This window comes from Peromyscus eremicus, chromosome 8b, assembly GCF_949786415.1.
Source record: "Peromyscus eremicus chromosome 8b, PerEre_H2_v1, whole genome shotgun sequence".
Lineage (NCBI taxonomy): Eukaryota > Metazoa > Chordata > Mammalia > Rodentia > Cricetidae > Peromyscus > Peromyscus eremicus.
The window spans coordinates 26,441,447-26,464,349 of NC_081424.1; the positions used below are offsets into that span (position 1 = coordinate 26,441,447).

Here is a 22,903-nt window from a genome sequence, read left to right on the forward strand (position 1 = left end):
TGGATCTCACTCTGTAGTCCAGGCTGGCCTCGAACTCACAAAGATCCACCTGCCTCTGCCTCCCAAGTGCTGGGATTAAAGGCATGCGCCACCACCGCCCGGCTATAGACTCATTTCTATTGTGAAATAGACACAAAAATACTACCAAATTCTCTATAAAATACTACCAAATCAAATCCAAGAATACTTCAAAAAGATCATCAAGTAGGCTTTATCCCAGAAATGTGATGGTTCAACATATATAAATGAATAAATGGAGTCCACCATATAAACAAACTGAAAGTTAAAAAACCACATGATCATCTTACTAGATGCATAAAAGGCCTTTGACAAAATCCAACACCCTCTTATGAAAAAATGTCCTGAAGAGATTAGGGATACAGGGACATACCTCATCATAATACAGTCAGTTTACAGTAAGCCCATAGCCAACATCAACTTAAATGGAGAGAAACTCAAAACATTTCCACCAAAATCAGGAGCAAAACAAGGCTGTCCACTCTCTCCATACCTATTCAATATAGAACTTGCAGTCTTAGTTAGATCAATAAGACAACTGAAGGAAGTGAAGGGGATAGAGATAGGAAGGAGTGAAGTCCAAGTATCTTTATTTGTAGATGATATGATAGTATACATAAGTGAACCCAAAACTTTCACCAGAAAACTTCTACATTTCACAAACACTCTTGGAGAAGTAGCTGGTTACAAAATTAATTCACAAAGATTAGTAGATTTCCTATATATAAATGACAAAGGGACTGAGAAAGAAATCAGGAAAACAACACCCTTTACAATAACCTCAAATAAAATATCTTGGGGTAACTCTAACCAAGCAATAGAAAGACCTGTATTATAAATCTTTCAGGCATTGAAGAAGGAAATTGAAGAAGATATGAAGATGGGAAGCTCTCCAATGCTCATGGATCAGTAGGATTCATATAGTAAAAATTACCATCCTATCAAAAGCAATCTACAGATTCACTGAAATCCCATCAACATTCCAACAAAATTCTTCACAGAACTTGAATGAACAATTTTTCACTTCACATGGAAACACACACACACACACACACACACACACACACACCAAAAAAAAAAAAAAAACCCAAACCAGCGTAGCTATAACTGAAACAGTCTGAGTGATAAAAAGAACTGCTGGAGGTATTACCATTCCTGATCTCAAATTGTACTTTAGAGTTATAGTAATTTTTTTTTTAGAAAGCATGATATTGGCACAAAAACAGATATATTCACCACTGGGATCTAATTGAAGACCCAGACATAAATCCACACACACAGACACTTAATTTTTGAGAAAGAAGCAGAAATACGTATTGGAAAAAGACAGCACCTTCAATAAATGGTGCTGGTCAAACAGGCTGGCTGCACGTAAAAGAAGGCAAAGTGAGTCGTATTTATAAACCCTGCCCAGAACTCAACTCCAAATGGATCAAAGACCTCAACATTAAACCAGACACACTGAAACTAGCAGAAGATGAAGTGGGAAATAACTTCGAATGCATTGGCACAGGAGACAACTCCCTGAACAGAACACTAGTAGCGCAGACACTAAAATCAACAATTAATAAATGGGACCTCCTGAAACCACAACGCTTCTGTACAGCAAAGGACGCTGTTAATTGGACAGTGTAGCAGCCTACAGCATGGGAAAAGAGTTTTGTTTGGGGGTTTTGTTTTGTTTTTTACAAACTACACATCTAATAGAGGAGTAATAGCCACAATATGTAAAGAACTCAGAACACTTAAGTTTCATGAAAACAAATAACCCAATTTAAAAATGGAGTACAGATCTTAACAGTTCTCAACAGAGGAATCTCAAAATAGCCAAGAAACACTTTTGAAAAATCCAGGTGGTGGTAGTGCATGCCTTTAATCCCAGCACTTGGGAGGCAGAGGCAGGTGGATCTATGTGAGTTCAAGGCCGGCCTGGTCTACAGAGTGATTCCAGGACAGCTAGGAATAAGTGGAGAAACCCTGTGTTGAAACACCTAAAAGAAAAAAGAGAGAGGAAAAAATTCAACATCCTTAGTCATCAGGGAAATGCAAATCAAAAGTACTTAGAGATTTCATCTTACACCCATCAGAATGGTTAAGATCAATAAAATAAATGTTGGTAAATTCCTTATTATCATTTTAAGTGGTTCTTTTTGTTTGTTTAGTTGGTTTTGGTTTTTATTTTTAGATGGAGTCTTACCATGTAACTCTGGCTGTCTTGGAACTTGCTATGTAGACCAGGCTGGCCTAAAACTTACAGAAATCTACCTGCCTCTTTCTTTCAAAAGCTGGAATTAAAGGCAGTGCCACCATACCCAGCTTTAAGTATATATTTTTGTATTTGAATACTAAAAAAAAATTTGTTACCTATCCCCAAATTCAGATAAAGATGTATGATAGACAATATCTTTGTCCCACCCATTCTCTTCCTTGGCAAGAAGCATTTCAGGCACTGACTTCTTAGCTTTTCAAAGTAGCTTTTGTATTTCTCTAGAAGAAAATAAATGGAATGTATATCATAGATGCATAGATTTTTTTTCTTAAAGGCTTGGCTTAGGTTTTACTTTGACTGGCAAGCCTGAAACTTTCAGGGCAAGCCAGGAGGCTGAAGCCCCAGAGAAGAGTTGATGTACAAACAAGTCTAAAGCAGTCAAATGGTAGAATTCCTTCTTCCCTTGGGGTACCTCACCCTTGTCTTAAGAACCTCATCTGATTGGGCAAGGCCCATCCACATTCTGGAGCAATCGTCTTTACTAGAGTTGATGGTTTAAACATGAACCACATCTATAAACTATTACCTACATAGCAAATGGAGGGTAGCGTTTGACCCAAACCTGCATGTGGTCACCAAGTCAAACAATAGCGTAACCACTGCACCCTTGAATAGGAGAATATATCAATATCTGTATTTGTTTTAATGGCAATATTAGCATTGCAGAATACCCAGGCACAGACATACTTCATAACCTCATCTTGAGTGACAGCTTTCTGTTTTTGAAGGAGAAATCTAACAGGAATACATTTTTAAACTATATAAAAACTGGGGCTGGAGAGATAGCTCAGCAATGCAGGTTCAATTCCCAGTTCCCACATGACCACTAGCCACTGTCTGTAACAACAGTATCAGAGGATCCAACGCTCTTTTGTAGCTTCCATGGGCACTACATATACCTGGTACCTCAACATATATTACAGGCAAAATACCCATACACATAAAATAAAAATAAATATATGTAAATAAACTTATATATGTATATGAACACACATACATACCCACTGGCTGTACCAGTTTTGGGAGAGAGACACAATTGCTGTGAGAAGGGACGAAGCAGCTTAGAAACACAGTTGATGGTAGTTGATATTTGTAGTACATAAAGCAGTGTTTCTCAACCTGGGGGTCAGATGACCCTTTCACAGGGCTCACCTAAGACCACTAGAAAACATAGATAGTTACATTGTGATTAATAAAAGTAGCCAAATTACAATTATAAAGTAGCAATGAAAATAATTTTATGGTCGGGGGTCACCGCAATATCAGGAACTGTATTAAAGGGTCGCAGCATTAGGAAGGTTGAGAACCACTGACATAAAGGCTCCCAAAAGTTCTAAAGAAAAAGAATTCATACCACAAATTACAAATAACCAAGTCTTAAAAGAATGGTTCCCACCAGAAAGAAAACACTGAAACATGTTCAACCTTGAAGAAATGCACATTGAGTAGGATGAAGTTTAAATATTGCAATCTCATTTAAAACTTGGTAAGTTACATATTAGTGTTGTGTGTTGGGAGGTGGCACATATGCCTTGGGAACAGGTAGGAGTCATAGTGCAGAGGCCCCGGAGAAGATTAGTTCCCTTCTATCATGTGTGTCCTGGGGATTGAACTCGTTTTATCAGGTTTGGTGGCAGGCTCCTATATCCACTGAGCCATCTTTGTAGCCCATATAAGCTCATTTAAAAAAAAAAAAAAAGGATAAAGCTGTGGGAAGCTCAGAAACCAAAATGCCAGTATCAGCCTTTCGAGATCAGCTTGGCAGGATCAATCCGGAGCTGTAAAAAACCTGCCCTTGGGCTTAATCTTGAGAAAATAACTTAAAAGATGGTACAAGATATAGACTGCAGGATTCCTCACAACATTATTTATATAATGAAAGAAATCCATAAGCTAGCATCCCGAGAATGTAGAAATGCAGGTTGGTGCGGCTCATTAATTTTTGTTCAATGTAGTCATTAAAGATGCATACAAAGACTAGTAATGCAGTAAATGCGTTATTATATAACGTTACATAAATGCAGTTATGTCTTGGCTCCCATTACAAAGGAAACTTTGTATTACCCAAGCAAACATTTGGACAAGAGCAGATAGGGAAGTGGGAGCCTAAAACAGTTTGATCAGAACTGAGGTGGGGATTGTATTTGTTTTACTCTTACCCATCTTGTGAAAGTATTTTGAAACAATCAAAGCTCCTTAAAAAGTAATGATAAATTGACATTCTTCCAAATGATCGCCTCAAATTGGAATTGTTGTGTAATGATAAGGGATTTTAAGAAGCATGGGATCCTCCTCCCTATTGCCCCTTCCCCTGCTATCATGAATACAGATAAAGGACCTAGTGTTTGTGACTGGTCCACGCAGAGTGGATACTGGAGGTTGTGGCACTGCGAGCCTCCATCCTCTGCTGAGCAACTAGCCATTTCTTTGTTGATCGTTGCCAGAGATCTGCTTCAGAAATTTGTGTCCTAAATAGAAACTAGAAGCAAGGGACATGCCTGTGCCACAGACAATAAGTCTCTTTCCCATGGTAAAATAGTTTTGCTCCCGATAACTACTTGTTCTAGTTGTCAGAAATGTTTTATAAAAATTGTATATAATATATCTTGTGCTATAGAAAGACTCTTTGGACTACAGTTTGCCTTTGTTCCTGGCTAAAGCCTCAGGTCAACAATTTTTTTTTTAATCAATGAGCGTGTATCCCATAAGTGAAAGTCAGCGAAGAGGAAACACTTGGTGTAACATGTTATTGGGGTTTTCCATTTTCTGTTCCCATCTCTTGATCTTTCAGAGTGAGGCAGTTTCAGTCGTGGTTGGTGCTGGCGGGCTTTTGCTTTGTGGGTTCTTATTTTCTGATTTTGATTTCTGAAGCCACTCACAAAGACAACCTTGACAGTGGGGGAATTTCCTACTCAGTGAAACAGTTTGCCAACCAGGAAAAGGGCTGTTGCAGGTACTCAAGGCACTTTTGATGCCTGCCAGGAGCGTGGACTTGGCATTAACGTGGATCACGAACATGTTTTCCAGGGTGGACCACTTGTACACTTTCTTTGTTCAATGGTCTCCGGATGTCTATGGGAAAGACGCCAAGGAACAAGGCTTTGTGGTGGTGGAGAAAGAAGAACTGAACATGATTGACAATTTCTTCAGTGAGCCGACCACCAAGAGCTGGGAGGTAAACACTTGAGTAGGGAATAGGCTGTCGTGACCCCTAAAATGCCAAACACAGACAAAATGGTCTTGCGTTCAAAGTCCAACAGCTATGAATAGGTAGCTAATGCTGTTCTTTTTTTAATTTTTCTAACCACTTAAAAATACATTTTGAAACTTTGTCTCCTGTGCCATATAAAAATGGATGGTCAGCTTGATTTGACTGGCAGTTACAGTTTGCCAACCCTGAGTTCCCTTTATCCACTTAGACCATCATGTATCAAGTACCTCTTGGGGGGGGGAGGTAGTATAAAGATGGATAAGATAAATCTCTATGTGTAATAAGCGTACAGAACTGAGATGGCAGATGAGGGGACAAAAAGGAGTATATCTGTCACTCCTTCCTGCCTTTAAGCCTGTTTTTTGACTTCATGGATCTCTCTGGAGTCTGGTCCTTTGACTCCATCCTAATCTGTACCTATCTTGGACCCCTCAAAGCATTTTTGTCCTCCTATATTAGTTAAATGGTGAATGAATTCAGGGACACCCCCACTATCACTTATCAAAGCACATGAATTATTTAGTGGTTCTTCCATCCATCATACCCATCTAGACTGTTATATTCCTGGGGTAGGTGTGCACCCTCATACTTGCTCTCACCCTAGGTGGTCAGGCATTAGCACAGGAAACCTAACAACCAAAACCAGGCATGGTAGCACATACTGGTGTCCTACTACTCCACAGGCAAAGACTGAAGGGTCACTCGAGTCCAAGAGTTTGGGGTCAACCTAGGCAGCATAGCTTGGGCTCATCTCAGAGGACAAAACAAAGCAAAAGCCATAAACCAAGGAGAATGGTACCAAGATGTATGGATGATTTTGAGTCCATCTGGGTCCTCCCTCACTCATAACCAGAAATCTTTACCTTTTCAAACCTCTCACCATTCTTTCTAAGCTTCCTTGCCCACTTCAGCATCCATGCATCCCAGAGTTGGGTCTGCCTTTCACTTTATGAAGAAAGAATCGGACAGATTTACTTTCTGATACTCCCTCTCCTGCATTTTTAAAGTATCAATTATTACATTCATAATTTCTGGCTCAATGGGAAAAGGCTCTTTTCCTCTCTAAGGCCGACTTCTGTTTTATCAGCCACAGCTGTCTATTTAATGTGTCTTTAAAGACTTTCTGCTTCCTGCCTGGTTTCTTATCTTTCACCAGGATATGGTGTTGCCTTGGTTTTTTAAGGAAAAAAGTTTCTCATCTCCTTTAATCTCCTGTGTGTGTGTGTGTGTGTGTGTGTGTGTGTGTGTGTGTGTGTGAGAAAAACACCCCATCTCAGCTTCATGGTTGTGAAGGAGAATTGTGGACTCCCATAGGATAACAGGCTTTTAATCTTCAGCATATCCAGAATAACTCTTTGTCCTCCCAAATTCTTGTTCCTGCTCCCGTATTTATATCTCGGTGGTGTCCAAGCCACAAGCCCAGATGTAGAACTAGATCCCTTTCTTTCATCATCTTGACTAGGCAGCTCTCCTCCCATCAGAATCCCATTACCTCGGCTTTCAAATGCTGCAGGGCCGTCCACCACTCTCCCAACCAATCCCTCCTTATCCAGGCAGGATTTCTGCACCTCATTTGGACTCCACCCTCAACCCACCTACCTGTCTATCATCACCTATATTCAAGATCTTCAGACACACCTCATGTCTTTGTTTTATAAATGCAATGCATGCCTATTGTAAAAACTTGAAAAGTAGAGTGCAGAAAGTTTAAAAAAAAAAGTCCAATTATACTTATTACTTCCATACATTTCTTTGGACTTTACTTTCTCTTTTGTTTGGGGGCTTTGTAGCTGTTGAGGGGGATGGGTCCTCCTTTGCATTCGACAAAAAGATTATGTTCTATGTAATTTGTATATTGCTTTTCCCACCCGACATAATGTAAGAATTGTTTTAAGTTTTTGAGACCCTCAGTTTTAATGGTTGCCTTTGTTTGTTTGTTTGTTTGTTTGTTGTTTTAGATAGGGCTAGGCAGGCCTGGAGCTCACTCTAATTCAGCCTGGCCTCAAACAACATTTTTTGCTTCAGGCTCTCAAGTCCTATAATTACAGATACAACCATGCATCACCATCCTCCAGCTAGTTCCTAGTATTTTTATATCCATTATAAATTATTTTAAGTTTCCCACTTGAATCATTATGTTGTTTCAATCGTTTCACAAAAATACCACAAGAATGAGGAGATCTATCTTAATTATTTAATTTCCCAGATGTGAAATCATGAGGTATAAGGACAGTAGATTTCTAATGCTCCTGAGTTTGGTGTGTCACCAATTGAACTTGCCAGCAGTGTGAAGGATTTCCCACTGGGTCTCTACAGGCAGGAAGGATTGTCAATATTATTCCTTTTTTCTTTTTCCTTAACATGCTTATTAAATTGTAAAGTGAGTAATGATGTCCTATAGTTTAATTTTTATTTACTTGACTATTGCTGAGCCAAAAATGAACATACTTGTGCACAAGTTAGCCACTTGTGAGTTTCTTTCTTCTTCTCATTTTTTTACAACCCATTTTCCTAGAGCAGCATATCTCAACCTTCCTAATGCTGCAATCCTTTAATACAGTTCCTCATATTGTGATGATCCCCAACCATAAAGTTATTTCGTTGCTCCTGTTTGTCTTTTAATTTTGTTTGTGGCTTTTGTTTGTTTTTCTAGATTTCTTTTTAATATATAGGTAGTCATGTAGTTGATTTTTTTGTATATATATATATATAGGATAGGTAGTATACTAGTAATAATTTTTCTCATCACTATTGTGATTTCTGAGATTTCCTTCATCATATTCAAAGGTCTTAGGTATATATCGTATGTATTGTCTATCTAACTGGCCATTTCAATACACAAGTGTATTCCTACACTCTCAGGTTTGAAGCTTTCAGTACCATGTCCCCATTCTTCCACCCCATGGCCTATAGTAATTGCTAGCCACCTTGCCCATCACTGGAACAACCACTTGGAGATTTCAGGGAAGGGAATTGTCTCTATGGGGGGTGGGGGGAGAGTGAGGTATGATATATGCTAACAAGTGTGTGCTAGTGTGCATACCCTTGTGCATGCTTGAGGAGGCCAGAGGAGGATGCTATGTTTCATTGTCTACCTTATTCCTTTGAGATAGGGGTCTCTCATTAAACATTGAGCTTACTGAACATTAAATCCTCCTGTTTCTACCCTCCAAAGTGCTGGGGTGACAGGCCTTCAAGTGGCCATGCCTGGCCTTTTACAGGTGCTGGGATCTGAATTCATTGCCAATGCTTTCACAGGAAATGCTCTTAGACACAGAGCCATATCTCAAGCCTTCTAGATTTTTTTAAAAGTTGAATCCTAGACCCTTACCTCTGAAAACTTTGTTTTAGTAAGTCTATAAAAAGAATGTTAGAATCTGTTTGGGGTTTTTTTTTTTTGGAGGGGGGTTGGGGGGATTGTTTTTGTTTTGTTTTTGTTTTTATTTTTGTTTTTGTTTTGGCTTTTCCAGATGGTGCCTGTCCTGGATCTCACTCTGTAGACCAGGCTGGCCTCGAACTCAAGAGATCCACCTGACTCTGCCTCCCGAGTGCTGGGATTAAAGGCATGCACCACCGCCACCCGGCTAGAATCTGTATTTTTAAAGCTCCAAAATGAATAGGAAAAACAGCTAGGTTTTAGAACTCTTCTCCTATGTGACAAAACCCCTTCAAGACATAAAGTTCCTTACTTCTCCAGATCTTCCCCGCCTCTCTCATCTCTTCATTGGCTATTGTTTGTCCTTCAGCCATCATGAACCTAGAGCTCATGTCAGTGTTCTTGCTTCACCCTGCACCTGGCATATCTCTCCAGACCCCACCCTGCTCACAGATGGAACCACCCTCTCCCTTGTGAATAAGTCTTCTCAAGGCACACCACGTGTCCCCAACCTCCTTTGAGCCTCAAGAGCTTTCAGCTTCTTTATTGCATGTGATGGCGTCTGTTTGTTTATATTTCCTCTTCTGTCAGTCATCCATAGACACTATGGACTGCTTTGTGTCCCTGTGCCTGGCAAAGCACCTGGCACTCCCTAGAATGAGGAAGCGCCTAATAAATGTTGGCACTCTCCAGCATCCAGGAAGCACCTAATTAATGTGATCTATCATGAAATGCCAGGCACTGAAAAAGTTGCTTCTCCTGGGCACAGAATCCAAGTGGTTCTGCCCTAGATTGTTAGATGTCTGCATGGAGGGTCGATCTTGGCTGACCTGTAGTGTCCGCCATCTGCCAGAGTGCAATTTATAACCTACCCCAGGACCCTGAGCCTTCAGCAGCCTCTGGGACTGAAAGTCACCAGCAGTGGGGAGGAGTAACAGAAAGACAGGTGAAAACTGATCTGATGCAGATCAGCATTTCTTTCCAAGCCTGCCATCTGATCTGAGGAACAAAGGAAGGACCCGAGGAGGTTTATCAGTCACTAAGTCTACAGTGGGAAACGATAAACTGTACATTGCTACCTGTTTTGTCAAACTGTACGTCAGATGGCATCATTCACAGCCTCCTGTAAATCAGATGTGCCCCCACCCCTTCCAAGTGTTCCATGCCAACAGACTCTAAAAGTAACGTAGACCTGAGCCTACCTACCTCTGTTAAAGGCTCCTTTTGTTTTTTAAGATTCAAACTGATGCTGGGAACCGACACCACGTTTAAAATGGAGGTTTAGCCTTAAAGAAGGAGCTGAAAGAAAACCCTGAAGAGGCAGGGTGAGCACAGTTTAGTTCCCTACCCAGAGGGCATAAGGATGAAGAGTTTGTTCGGGAAGAGAGGGAAAAAAAAAAAAAAAAACAACCCTAGAACAATGGGGTTTTATTGTACTGTTGGGACGTGGGTTTCAAAGGTGAAAGTGTCATTTTACATACTCCCGCTCTGCCTGACAGGAAGTGTGCCTGCTCTAAATCCTAATTTGGGTGTGTTCCTGTAGAAACGTTGAACCCCCTCCTGAGGGAAACAGAAACTCAATCGTGCAGGAAGCTAGATACTGAGAAACAGTGTAGCTCAGCCTGGCAGTCCGTGGCCGGTGTGCAGGCAGCCAGAGACCTGTTCCTCTCTTGAGTGGCCACACTCTTCTCTCCCAGCAAAATGAGAGGCAGAAGACTGCCCCTGGACATTCAGATTTTCTATTGTGCCAGGCCTGACCAAGAGCCTTTTGTGAAGGTAGGTGGGAATGTGTCCGGTGTCTGGAAGCTAGGTGCTCTGTCCCTGCCATGTGTTCTGAAATCCCGGGACGCGCGTTCTTTTATCTGCTGTGGAGGTTACTGCCCCCACTTTCTGAAATCCAAAATCCGTCCTTGACTTTTTTCGTTCCACAGCCTCACTGTGTACTGTTAATAATTTGTGGAGTTTGAAAACAGAAACAGAATGAAGTGTTTTGTTTAATACACTTAAAACGTTAGATTTGTGAGTCTTGGAAAGCGTTTCTCTAACTTCTCCATCAGGAGATAGGGAAATTCATGAGAGTATTTTCCTACCCAAAATCGGGCTCAGAAGATGAATAGTTTGTGCGTGTCATTGTGCCTTTTGAAAGCCAAACGATGTGTTACCTGACAACTTTCACTAAATGTAAATTAGATGCCTTTCCTCCGTAATAACAGCTGTCACTACTACTGTACCCGGGCGTTTTAGAGAACTAGTTAGCTACCTCTTAAGTGTTTCAGAATCATGCAGGGATTTACTGAGAAGTTAAGAGGGACAAAGTGTTGTTTTTAAGGTGAGGACTTTGGTAGTTCATAAACCCAACTGTATTTCAATAATAGATGTGTGTGATATAATGTCTTCCAATTCAGAAGGGAAATGTTTGATCATTGTGAATTGTGTAGAATAAATCATAGCCTCGTTGTAATTTAGAGTAAAGCTCCCCGTGTCTCCTCTTTGCCTCTGGTGGCTGTTATTATTCATTATTTCTATCCGTCTTGGTTGCTATGTACACAACCAGGAAGCCTGATTAAAAACTATCTTTATCGCTCCAAACTCCCTATTTATAGACTTTGTGAAGGATCTCTGATTATTTCCTTTGTACACACAGGCTAAAAGAGCCTGACTGACATGTTTTCCAGGTTGTAAATCGTGTGTGGAGTCGTACGGTTCTGAGCGAGCAACAGCAAGAAAAAAGCTGAAAAGCTTGGGACTTTAATCATGCATACTAAATGCTCAGCTGTCGTGGTTCAAATTCTGCATTTGTTCTGCATTTGAAAATTAGTCATTTCCCCCAAAGCCCTTCTCTGTGTGCCTCCCGATACCCAACATTCTATCTTTCCAGTCAGCTGTGTGCTGGGGTGGTTTGGGGGAAAGCACATCTCGTCTTCTACACTGGGTTGTTTTTTGTCGCTTCAGATTATCACTGTTGAAGAGGCGAAACGCAGGAAGAGCACTTGCAGCTACTATGAGGAAGAAGAGGAGGAGGAGGAGGAGGAGGGACTGCCCATCTTGCAACCCCACAGCGCGCTCCTGGAGAACATGCACATTGAGCAGGTGGGTTCCCCACAGACTGAGCACCGGGGTCTTCCAGGTCTCAAAAAGTGTCCCTTGCCCATGGCCACCAGTGAAACAGCCAGGTGAGCAAGTGGAGGCACAGAGCCTGGCCATAACCAGTATCCCTTCTCCACTTAGGCAAAGTCACAACCACCTTCTGCACGGCCTTCCTGGGAATGTAGAGAGCTGACAAGATCTCAACCTCCTCCTTCCAAACCCAAAGAGAAGGCCATTTCTTAACATAAAAAATGGAAGAGATCTCCCGTAGTCCTAATGCATCTAAAAAGGATCCAACTTTATCCTAGCTAGTGTAGCTAATGTGGCTTTAATTTATTAGGCTTATTTTAAAAAATAATAATAAAGCACATGAACTTTCTTGTTTTGTGATGAACACACCACCTGCCTCCAAGGAAAGACTTCCTTTCTGTAGACTTATCTGTGTGTGCTTTGTCTTTGCTAAAAAGTCTGCTACTTGAATTTTGTGAAATATTATGTGCTTAGTACACTGAGTATGGAATCTCTTACTTTTTCCACCAGTTAGCTTAGGAAGTTGAATTTTCAAAACCTTAAAGACTCAAACCAGGGCAGCCCGGAGACTTAGTGAGACAGCTATAGAGGTGGGCTTTATGCTGCCACTGAGGCTGACTTCCGATGCTCGAATACATTGCATTTCATAACTGCTTTGATAATGTTTCTTGGAGAGATAATCTTTATTAGTATTTATGGCAGCTAAGCTTAAGCTAAATATAGATGAAAGATACAGGAACAAGGTGGAGAAAGTCCCTCTGCACTCTCATGGAAAACACTGGTCTCCTTGGTCTCCAGGACACTGTAGCAGCTTTAAACCTATACAAACTTAAAACAGCTGGAAAAATATAAAATGATAAAAGCCAGATTGAATTATAAAGGAAAGAATATGTCTAGTTAAATACCCCTTTGGCCAACTTGATCTTGGGAGTCTTCAAAGGTACAGCCATGCACTAATAGGGACACTTTGCCCCGTGATGTACCACGTAATCACCCAGTGACATAGCTCAGCTGGTTTGTGTAAGACGTTCCTGGGACATTCAAATTACTACAAATCTGCCTAAGAAGACGTTTCTCCACGTATGTGTCTTATCAGTGAGAAACACAGGACTACATGATGACATAGAAACCCAGAGTCAGGCTGTGAGTGAGGGCAGCATCTCCTGGGCAGCCTCCTGGCCAAGGGAAACAGTGTCCAGATTTCCCTTCTCTTTCTTGGCCAGTGGTAGCAAATGTTTTTGCCAGAGCAAAACAGGTCAAACTGTGAGTACATGATTCTTTAGTTTGAGCCACAGGCACTTATTTAATGCACAGGTTCATGACTGATGAGTGGTTAAGATGTCTCTTTGTATTTCCTTCCTTGAACTGGCAGCTGGCCCGACGCCTTCCAGCCAGGGTACAAGGCTACCCATGGAGACTGGCTTACAGCACATTAGAGCATGGAACAAGCTTGAAAACCCTCTATAGGAAATCAGCATCTCTAGATAGTCCTGTTCTGCTGGTCATCAAAGACATGGATAACCAGGTGAGGCCCGTTCCTTTCACAGAGAACATGTGTTTTGTTTTGGAAATAGTGTCGCATGTAGCTCAGGCTATATAACCTAGGGTGCCTTTGCTCTTCTGATCCTCCTAACCCTGCGTCCTGAGCGCTAAGATTATTAGTGTGTGCTACTACAACTGGTTATATGGTGCTAGGGATCAAGCCCAGGGCCACATGCACGCCAGACAAACTCTGCTAACTGAACTATATCCCCCACCTGAAAAGGTGTTTCAGTGATAAATATTAAGATACCCAACAAGTCAGGCAGTGGTGGCACACACCTTTAATCCCAGCACTTAGGAGGCAGGGGCAGGAGGATCTTTGTTAGTTCGAGGCCAGCCTGGTCTACAGAGAGAGTTCTAGGATAGCCAGGACTACAAAAGAGAAATTCTGTCTCAGAGAAAAAAATAAAATGAAAACAGTACCCAACAGTAGAGAGACTAGTATAGCAATTCCCATGCTCAGGCTAAATGGGTTTTGACATTCTTGCTTCATGTCTGTCTCTTCTTGTTTTTCTTGGCTGATGTATTTTGAAATCCTAATCTAAAGAAAATGGAGTGATTGCGTCCTAAGGAATCTTCTTCTCCCTGTGCTGACCATGGAGTAGAAAACAATAACCTACAGCAATTTAAAGCTGGAAGTTAGGGACCATGGAGTATACAGTTGCAAAGACTTTTCCCAAGGGTCTTAGTAGTGCCCATTGCTGTTGCCTCCTGAGTGGGAGATAGTCAAGCATCTGTTTGCTGGCTCTGGGGTCCAGTGGTTCAGCAGCCATGGGAAATCCTTTCCTGATAGTACACTCACCTGTGTGGTGGATGCCCTTTCCATGAGGTGTTCCAGCTAGGTAGTGCCTCATCCGTTTTATACCTTTGCCTCCTCCTTCAAATCAGCTTACATTGTGCATGGAATAGTGCAGGACTGTTTTTATTTACTGTTCAATCAGTCTGTTACATTGCAAAATCATTAATTAATTCGTCTAGTCAGGTTGTGTCTAATCAGCACCTGTTATGTACAGGATAACTCAGGTTGGATATTCTTCATCTAAGCTTCCTGGGATAAAATTGTTTTGAAATTTGGATTTGGGGAGTCATGGAATATTTGTATGTGTATATGAAGATATTTTGGGGATGAGATCACAATTGTTTCACAATAACACACACACAAACAGACACACATACATATATACAGAGAGAGAGAGAGAGAGAGAGAGAGAGAGAGAGAGAGAGAGAGAGAGAGAGAGAGAGAGAGAAAGAAAGTTTTCATAATTTGCTCATGGGATAGGTTCTCGGTGCACAGTTTTCTATTTATGGCATCTTGTTGGCAGTCAGAAAATTTGGGGTTTGGGAAGTTTTCAGACTGGTATTTCTCAACCTGTGTTGCTCACAGAGGATCTTAACTGTGAAACACAACTCTCTGTCCTGTCAACTTTCCTTCCTGAATGAGGTACATAACCAGAACACTTTTTTAAAAGAAATATATATAACCATGTGGCCTACATCTAATCCCAGCACTTGAGAGGCAGAGGCAAGTGAATCTCTGTGAGTTCAAGGCCAGCCAGGGCAACACAGTGAGACCCTGTCCAAAAAAAAAATTGTGGTCCTGATGAGGTTACTGAAGACACAGCCTTTATGACTTTATTGAAATATTAAAAATTATGGAAAGGAGAGGAACTGTTACTATTTTTACTATTATTAGATCATGGTTGATGACTTCTATTTAATAATGATCTAAGCTGAATAATGGGTGCAATTAAGATGAAATACCACAAAGTGTTTAAAGTGAAGTTGCATAGCAAGTTATGAGATGTTTGAAAAATTAAGTGCTATGTCTCGGATAAAGTATGACTAAGACACATAAATTGGTTAAAAAAAATACGCATTAGTTTCCTATCTGTTTAGCAGTGATATCAAGCTAGAATAATAAGAGGGCCACATTGAGAAGGTATCAATGAGGCACAGTTTCACCACGCTTCCAGCCAGTGGTGATGTCACAGAGGCCTGAGAATGAAGCCTAGCCTTTGTCAGAGTAGAGCAGTGGTTCTCAGCCTTCCTAATACTGCTTCCTTTAAATGCAGTTCCTCATGTCGTGGTGACCTCCAACCATAAAATTACTTTGTTGCTACTTCGTAACTGTAATTTTGCTACTGTTGTGAATCATAATGGAAATATCTGATATGTAACCCCTGTGGAGGTCATGACCCACAGATTGAGAACCACTAGAGTAACATCTTGCCTCTCCTGGGCCCTAGAGACGCTTGAGCTAGTGAGGATACTAGCTCTGCACATTCCAGCTTCTCCTCCACCCTCAGAAATGAGGTGACTTTGCTGTCTATGAGAATATGACAGAGCTGTTAGAAGCCAATATTATACATGCAGAATGAGAGTGAGGCGCTGTGCAGAATCAGTGAGAGAGCCATGACTGGTGGGAACCGTAAAAACAACAACCCTTTAAAGTCTCTGGAAATTGTCCTAAAGGCATGCAGCAAATGAAGAAATATTTATTCAAGAAAATCTAATAAATCTCAGTAATAACAATGAAATTCTTTGGCACGTGAGACCCAACCAGCTTCCCATCCTTCCAACAACCCCAGCTCAAACCTGTAGTTTTACTCTTGGCCTGTGTATCCCAAGAGATGGGCTCCCTCTTCTCTCAGCTGCTAGTCATCTGTCCCTTCCAGGGGCAGGTGCCCAGCACGTCTTATGCCCCTCCCAAGTTCACTATCCCAGAGATAAAAATTCAGATAAGCATGGCCTAGAGGCAGAAGGCCCTTTTCTTCCACCCAGCCCTTCCTTCCTCTGGGTTGGTGCTTCATCACAGAGATGGCAGGTTGTGGGTACCAGATGCTCCATTGTTCTTGCTCCAGCACTAGATGCACCTTGAGACAAGCCAAGGCCAGACCTGCGCTTGGCTCACAGAGCAAAGTTGTTTTTCTGAGAAAAGCAGACAGATGTGTAGCCGACGCCTCAGTTCATTGGCTTAGGGACTTGTTCCAAGAGGAGAGGCTGGCCATAAGACATGGAGCCCTGACACACACACACACCCCCTTAGGGAGCTGGGGCATGTCTTTAGATGAGTATAGGGAAGTTCAAGGCCAAGTGTATTCCCAGCAGTGATTACATTTTTGGCTCTAAACAATTGAGAAGAGTTGGGTTCTCCACGAAGACAATGAGCTATGCTGTTGAGTCTTTAGCTTACCGGGAAGAATTTGGAAGGGAGCTAAGCAGAATCTTCTTAGAGTTGGGATAACTTCCCAAACTCACTGAGGACAGGATCTCTGCCCCTTTGCAGTCAAACCAAACTATCCGGTAATTTGTAACACATGGGACTGTTAGATTATCAGATCTTCAGCAATTAATAGAGTGTGGCTTATGCGAACAGCATTAGTGAGGCAGAGAAATGTCACATCTATATTGCAATATTTCACCATCCCACTATTTATGATACTGTTGTTATGCATAATGTGCCCATCTAGACTACAAACCCAAAGCAAGCTGCTAATGGAGTTGAGAGGCAGGCCTGTGTTACAGGTTTGCAATTGCAGCTACTCTTGGGGCAGATGAAACCCTATCTCAAAATAAAGAGGGAAAAAAAGGTTTCGTGGTAGGGCCAGGGCTGTTGCTCAGTGGCAGGGTCCTTTCCTACCATGTGTGAGACCCTAAGGTCAATCCTTAGAGAAAAGAACAATTAGATATTCACAGGTTTTATTATATTAACCTTCACTATATCCTTTCCAATTTTCTTTAGTTGTATGAATTCTTTTTTTCTGTTATTGCTAACTGTATTGCATTTTCATTATTTACAAATATCATTATATACAAATTGTTTTATGTACTTTTTCCACTAAATAAACGAATAGAACAAAGAGCATAGGTATTTGTTTACATAGTTCTGAGCAACATACCCAATACATAGCCCTGGTATGACTCAATCCCTCATCCTTAAGTAGATTTTCATAATCGCTGAAAAATATTATTTAGAATTTCATCCAGGGCCTGAGAGTATGGATAGCATTTCCTGCTAATTGTCTGAAAGGAGCCCATTTCCACCTATTACTTTCATGTCATATTTTAAGATCATGCTTCAAAAAAATAATAAATGCCTCTCTATTGTACCCTAGTTCCTTAAGAAAAAAGAAAATAATGTTTATATTTTATTAGAAAACGTATTTTATTTTTCTTTGTTTTTAGCAGTTGTAGAGAAAATTTGGGGGTAGTAAGTATAAAATCTTTGTTTAGAACTAAAAATCTCTAACGTTTAGTATTTTAAATAGAACTAGTGAAGAAGAGAACACAGTGATTTTGAACTAATTCAAGTATTGGTTTTGAAAAAAATCTGAGACATTTTCAAATAACCTCTATTAAAGCAATGTTTTTCAAGTAGGCTCTGGAGTGGAAGATCCATAAAGTGCTGAGTGACATTTTCTATATACATATGCCTACCTCTCCTAACTCTCACACATATGTACTGATTAGGGTGGGGACAGACAGACAGAAAGCTGAGGCAGTGCCTGACCGTATTCGGCAACATGACTCTCCTACCTCCCAATAAGAGATAGAAGAACCATTGATGTAAACACATCACATTTCAAGTCAAGAGGTGTTTTGTTGTTGTTGTTGTTGTTGTTGTTAAAAGTCACTTCAAACTAAGTATATTGATCTGTCATATTTAAGCATTTTCATCACTCATTATTAAAAACTAAAAGGAAGGAAAGTTCATTTTCTTTTGGAGAAATGTCCAGCCTTGATATCGCATATAAAACACATAAGAAAGCCAGACATGACGGCTCACACCTATAAGCCCAAGCTGCTAGAGCAAGAATATTTTGTTGAATGCTAGCGGCCAACCTAGCTACATGGTGAGCTCCAAGGTAGCCTATCCAGTATTATAAGACCCTGTCTCAAGAAACAAAAGTCAGCACAAAACTACATCATTCTAGAGCTGTGATTGTGCCCTGCCAAGCTCTCATTTCTATACGTAACACACATCTTCTTGTTTTTCTCCGTGTTTGACTTCAGCGGCCTTTTAACAGCTGAATTGTTGGCCTTTAATAAATACATTCTCTGAGTTCTTTGATGGATTTTCCATGTACCAGGAAACCTTGGCCACATGGGTTCCAGTTAGAGCTGGGGATATTGTGGTAATTGGCTTTGTTTGATGCTTTTTTTTTATTCCCACTTAAGAGTTCTAATTTAGTAATAACCTTTGTTGAAAGAGTTATAAGAGCTCAGAACAATAGTGTGTCAAAAATATTTCAGAGAGTCTCTCTATGGGAGTTTAGTTTTGAAGATGATTAACTCTTCTGTTTTCTTTTAATAGATATTTGGGGCATATGCAACTCATCCCTTCAAGTTCAGTGACCACTATTACGGCACGGGCGAAACTTTTCTCTACACCTTTAGCCCTAATTTCAAGGTACCTGGATGGTTGAAATCCTGAATGGCCAGTGTTGTGTGGTCAGCAGTCAGGGTGGGTCGGGTGCCCAGACACTGGGATAAACAGCGGCCCTGTAAGCTCACCTACTACATTCTTTACTCTGAGTTAGTTCCCCATGACTGTAGCACACAGACTACTCAGAGACCCAGCCTTAGGAGTTTCTCAGTCTGAGATGCAGGAGGAGACTGAAGGCCAGAGCCCACACTTTGTGGAATGGTCTTTACTATTATGTAATCACTGGTGACCTCACCGCGACCATTCTGCCGAGCCCTTCCTTAGTCAAAGGTGTGTTCCCCTTATACACAACACGACTAGTCAAGAGGCCTCCTCTGCTGATTCTCCAAATTGAAATGTCTGTTACTGTTTTGTGTTTCTGCCCCTAGGTCTTTAAGTGGAGTGGAGAAAACTCCTATTTTATCAACGGAGACATAAGTTCTTTAGAACTTGGTGGTGGAGGGTAAGATTCTTGTTATTTCTTGTGGGAGGTTCTGTTTTGACCCAGCTAGTCTATTTGCTTAGATTAATTAGGGCAGTGCACTCACACAGGACACTGAGAATCAAAGAATAAATGATTTATGAAGGTGCCATAGAGACTTACACTGTCTGTCCTTTCGGAGAGACCTGTCTATGCAGCTTGCTTTTATTTGGTGAGCAGTTTAGAGTTCTGTCTGTTGTGGCCTAAAGGAAAGAAAACCTGGCGAAGGAAGACAGAAAGCATGCCATGTATGGGGTGTCACTGAAGTTCCTTTCTTCTTTAACCTTGTTCCAGGGGGCGGTTCGGTCTGTGGCTAGATGCCGACTTATACCATGGGCGCAGCAACTCTTGCAGCACTTTTAATAATGATATTCTCTCCAAAAAAGAAGACTTCATAGTTCAGGACCTAGAGGTATGGACATTTGAGTGACATTTAGGCTGCCTTAAAATATGATATCAAAAAGACTGGGTTAGACTAGCCCTCTCACTGGAAGAAGACGAGCCCTAGCCCTGCCTGCCTCATCTCACAGCAAGGCTTACTTTCTGCCGTCATCCCAGAGCATGAAAACAACGCAGAAAGATTCTGAAAGGTACCCGCAGAGGGCAGATGCTGAAGACATCTTTCTGAAGACAGAAATCTGAAGTCCAGATTGTTAAAAGACTTTGCGCTCCCACCGCTTTCCGACCCACGCTGCCGTGAGAAATCAGAGTGTTTATAGATGTATGAGTTGAATGCAATTTTTATTTTTGGTAACTGTGAAAAACAAAGATACTGTGGAAATATATACCTGCCTTGTGTATTTATCAACATAATTTACCAAATGTATAGTTATTGTTTGCCATGGAAAGCTGAATCTGATTTAGAAAAATTGAAAGGACATAGCACTTAAAGGGAATATCTGATTTTTTAAGCTGTTTTTATTTATTGTTTCTAGTATATTGTCTGAAATGTGTTGGCATTTTTTTTCTTTTAATGTGTCAAATCCTGAAATAAAGAAATGTGTACCTTTTGTGCTTATATTTGGGGAACAAGTCTCTTTTGATTTATGTAGTTGGATACTCATTTTTTTGCCCTGATTATTGAGGGTGAGATAGTCTTAATGTTTTAAGACTATGTATCTCTCCATACATGCATTTTCCAAAGCTCATCACCAATGTTCATTGATCTGACTATTATAGACGAGCTTTTCGTTTAGTTTTTAAAGTACACTTTGATACCCTAAGCATTTGTGTGAAGCAGAACATGGTATCTCTCATAGCTGTAAGTTGGTGTCTATCAAAATGGGAACCTTTATCAATGTGGACGTACAACAAATCCTACTTCTGAAAAGAGAATGTTTTGCTTCTTATGAAATTGTGTATTCATAATAGTAACTTAGTTTTTTAGTTTTCTCTTTGTTTTTTGTTTTTTTAAATACAGTTTCCTTCCAGGTGTTTACATGAATGAGTAGCCCTCTGTTTTAAAGGGGAGTGTTTAATTTCTCCATTTTTAATGTCAGATGAAAATGTCAAGGACCAATTTTCTTGGTTTCTGGAATTCTATTGGAGGAAAAACAAAACAGTGTAAAGAATTGCATTTATATCACAATTGAAAGAAAAAAGAGAAATCTATTTTTTAAAGTAGAAACTCATTTTCACATCGTAAGACATCTTTTATTTTAAACAGTAAGAAATAAAATCATTAACCTTGTTGACTGCCACCCTTTTATGAAAGCCAAAGACTACTAATGGGAAAAAAATTTTCAATAATAGCCAAAGCTGAAAAGTAGTCTATCACAAATTATTTCCCCACTCATCATTGAAAGGAAAATTAGCATACTGTGTTTACATATCTGTTTACGTTCAGGATATTTTCTGTAAATTTTTCTTCAATTTTAGACTCCTTGTAAGAAAAGAAAACACCCAGTGGCCTCTGTCAGGTCATCAGTTGTTATATTCACTGCCATTCCATGCTAGTTTAATGAATGCTATAAAATTTTAAATCTGTAGACCAGACACACTTTTCACCTGCATTCTCCCATTGAGGACTCTTGGTTAAAAACACATAATTTGAACTTGGTCTGCTCATACTCATGAGTTAGTGAGATCCCAGAAATACCTTGTGGTGATTATGCTCACCATTTATGCCATTTGTAACCATATGCTGTTAATGAACAAGATGGTCATTTTGCCTATAGAACACTCTTACCTAGTTTAGTCCATGACGCTATACTCGTGAGAGCATATCCAGATGCTGTATTCTCTATTTAAAACAGTATTGTCTGAACAGGAATGTGTGATCCTTCATTATGGATATCAACTACATGTAATGCAGTGCTATTCCAATATTTTCAATAAAGGAATTTATGCATTCAGTGTGAATTTCTTTCCTAAAGATTCATTCATCTGCCATTTACTGGATACAGTGTTACCTCAGAGACATGAGGTAACAAAATGTGTCACGCTATTTTTTTATATCCATCCCTGTAAGAATTGTGTTTAGACTATCTCATAGTCTTTTGAGTATGTAATGGCATTAGGATAAAAACAGTGTACATACTTAAATTCAAAATACTCTGTGGTATTTTGGCTCTGTGTTTAACAGAGCTTCTTGCTCTTGCTGATGACCTGAGTCATTTCCCAGCATCCATGTCAGGCATTTCACAACTGCTTATAACTTGAGTTCCAGGAAAGTTGTATTCCTCCACAGGCAATTGCAGTCATGTGTGTGCATGTATACACGTACACTCACAGTCTCACCCTCACAAATGTGCACTTAAAAATAGTAAGAAAAGGGGCTAGAGAGATGGCTCAGCGGTTAAGAGCACTGACTGCTCTGCTAGAGGACACAGGTTCAATTCCCAGCACCCACATGGCAGCTGACAACTGTCTGTAACTCCAAGATCTGACACTCTCACATAGACATACATGAAGGCAAAAGCATCAAAGCAAATAAAACAAAAATAAATTTAAAAAAATAGTAAGAAAAATAATTTTTTAAGAACTGCTTCATTGTCGGGCGGTCGTGGCGCACACCTTTAATCCCAGCACTTGGGAGGCAGAGCCAGGCGGATCTCTGTGAGTTCGAGACCAGCCTGGGCTACCAAGTGAGTTCCAGGAAAGGTGCAAAGCTACATAGAGAAACCCTGTTTCGAAAAACCAAATTAAAAAAAAAAAAAAAAAAGAACTGCTTCATTATTAAAATTTTCAATGATTATCTGGGCTGTTGGGGAAATGGTGTGTATAGACCTGTTTGCCACAGGTTTGCCACAAACCTTCCCTTTGTAAAGAATTGCAGTGTGTCCAAGGTACAGTGCACTGAAGTATAATGAGGCATGCCTGTTTGAGGGTGTGTACTAGCTGGGAGACAGGGAGGAAATAATCAATAATAAACTGCACTCAATGTACATTTTCATTGAAAACTACCTCCTCATATCCTGTAGCTCCTTCTAGTTCTCTCATTGGTTCATGGCAACTGCTCCTTT

General features: G+C 40.5%; 1 protein-coding gene across 3 annotated transcripts in view; it reads left to right on the plus strand.

The window, feature by feature from the left end:
• Ncoa7 (nuclear receptor coactivator 7) overlaps positions 1-21,800 on the plus strand; it is a 150,681-nt gene extending 128,881 nt beyond the window's left edge. For 2 of the 3 annotated variants that reach the window (XM_059272601.1, XM_059272602.1), the window contains exons 11-16: positions 5,315-5,462; positions 11,827-11,964; positions 13,364-13,516; positions 18,848-18,943; positions 19,348-19,421; positions 19,734-21,800. In XM_059272601.1, the coding sequence (XP_059128584.1) occupies positions 5,315-5,462; positions 11,827-11,964; positions 13,364-13,516; positions 18,848-18,943; positions 19,348-19,421; positions 19,734-19,869 (745 nt within the window). In that variant the 3' untranslated portion in view covers positions 19,870-21,800. Of the gene's footprint in view, positions 1-5,314; positions 5,463-10,455; positions 10,651-11,826; positions 11,965-13,363; positions 13,517-18,847; positions 18,944-19,347; positions 19,422-19,733 lie in introns of those variants that run through there. The other variant, XM_059272603.1, reaches the window with a different exon arrangement.
• Positions 21,801-22,903: the final 1,103 nt, after the last annotated feature.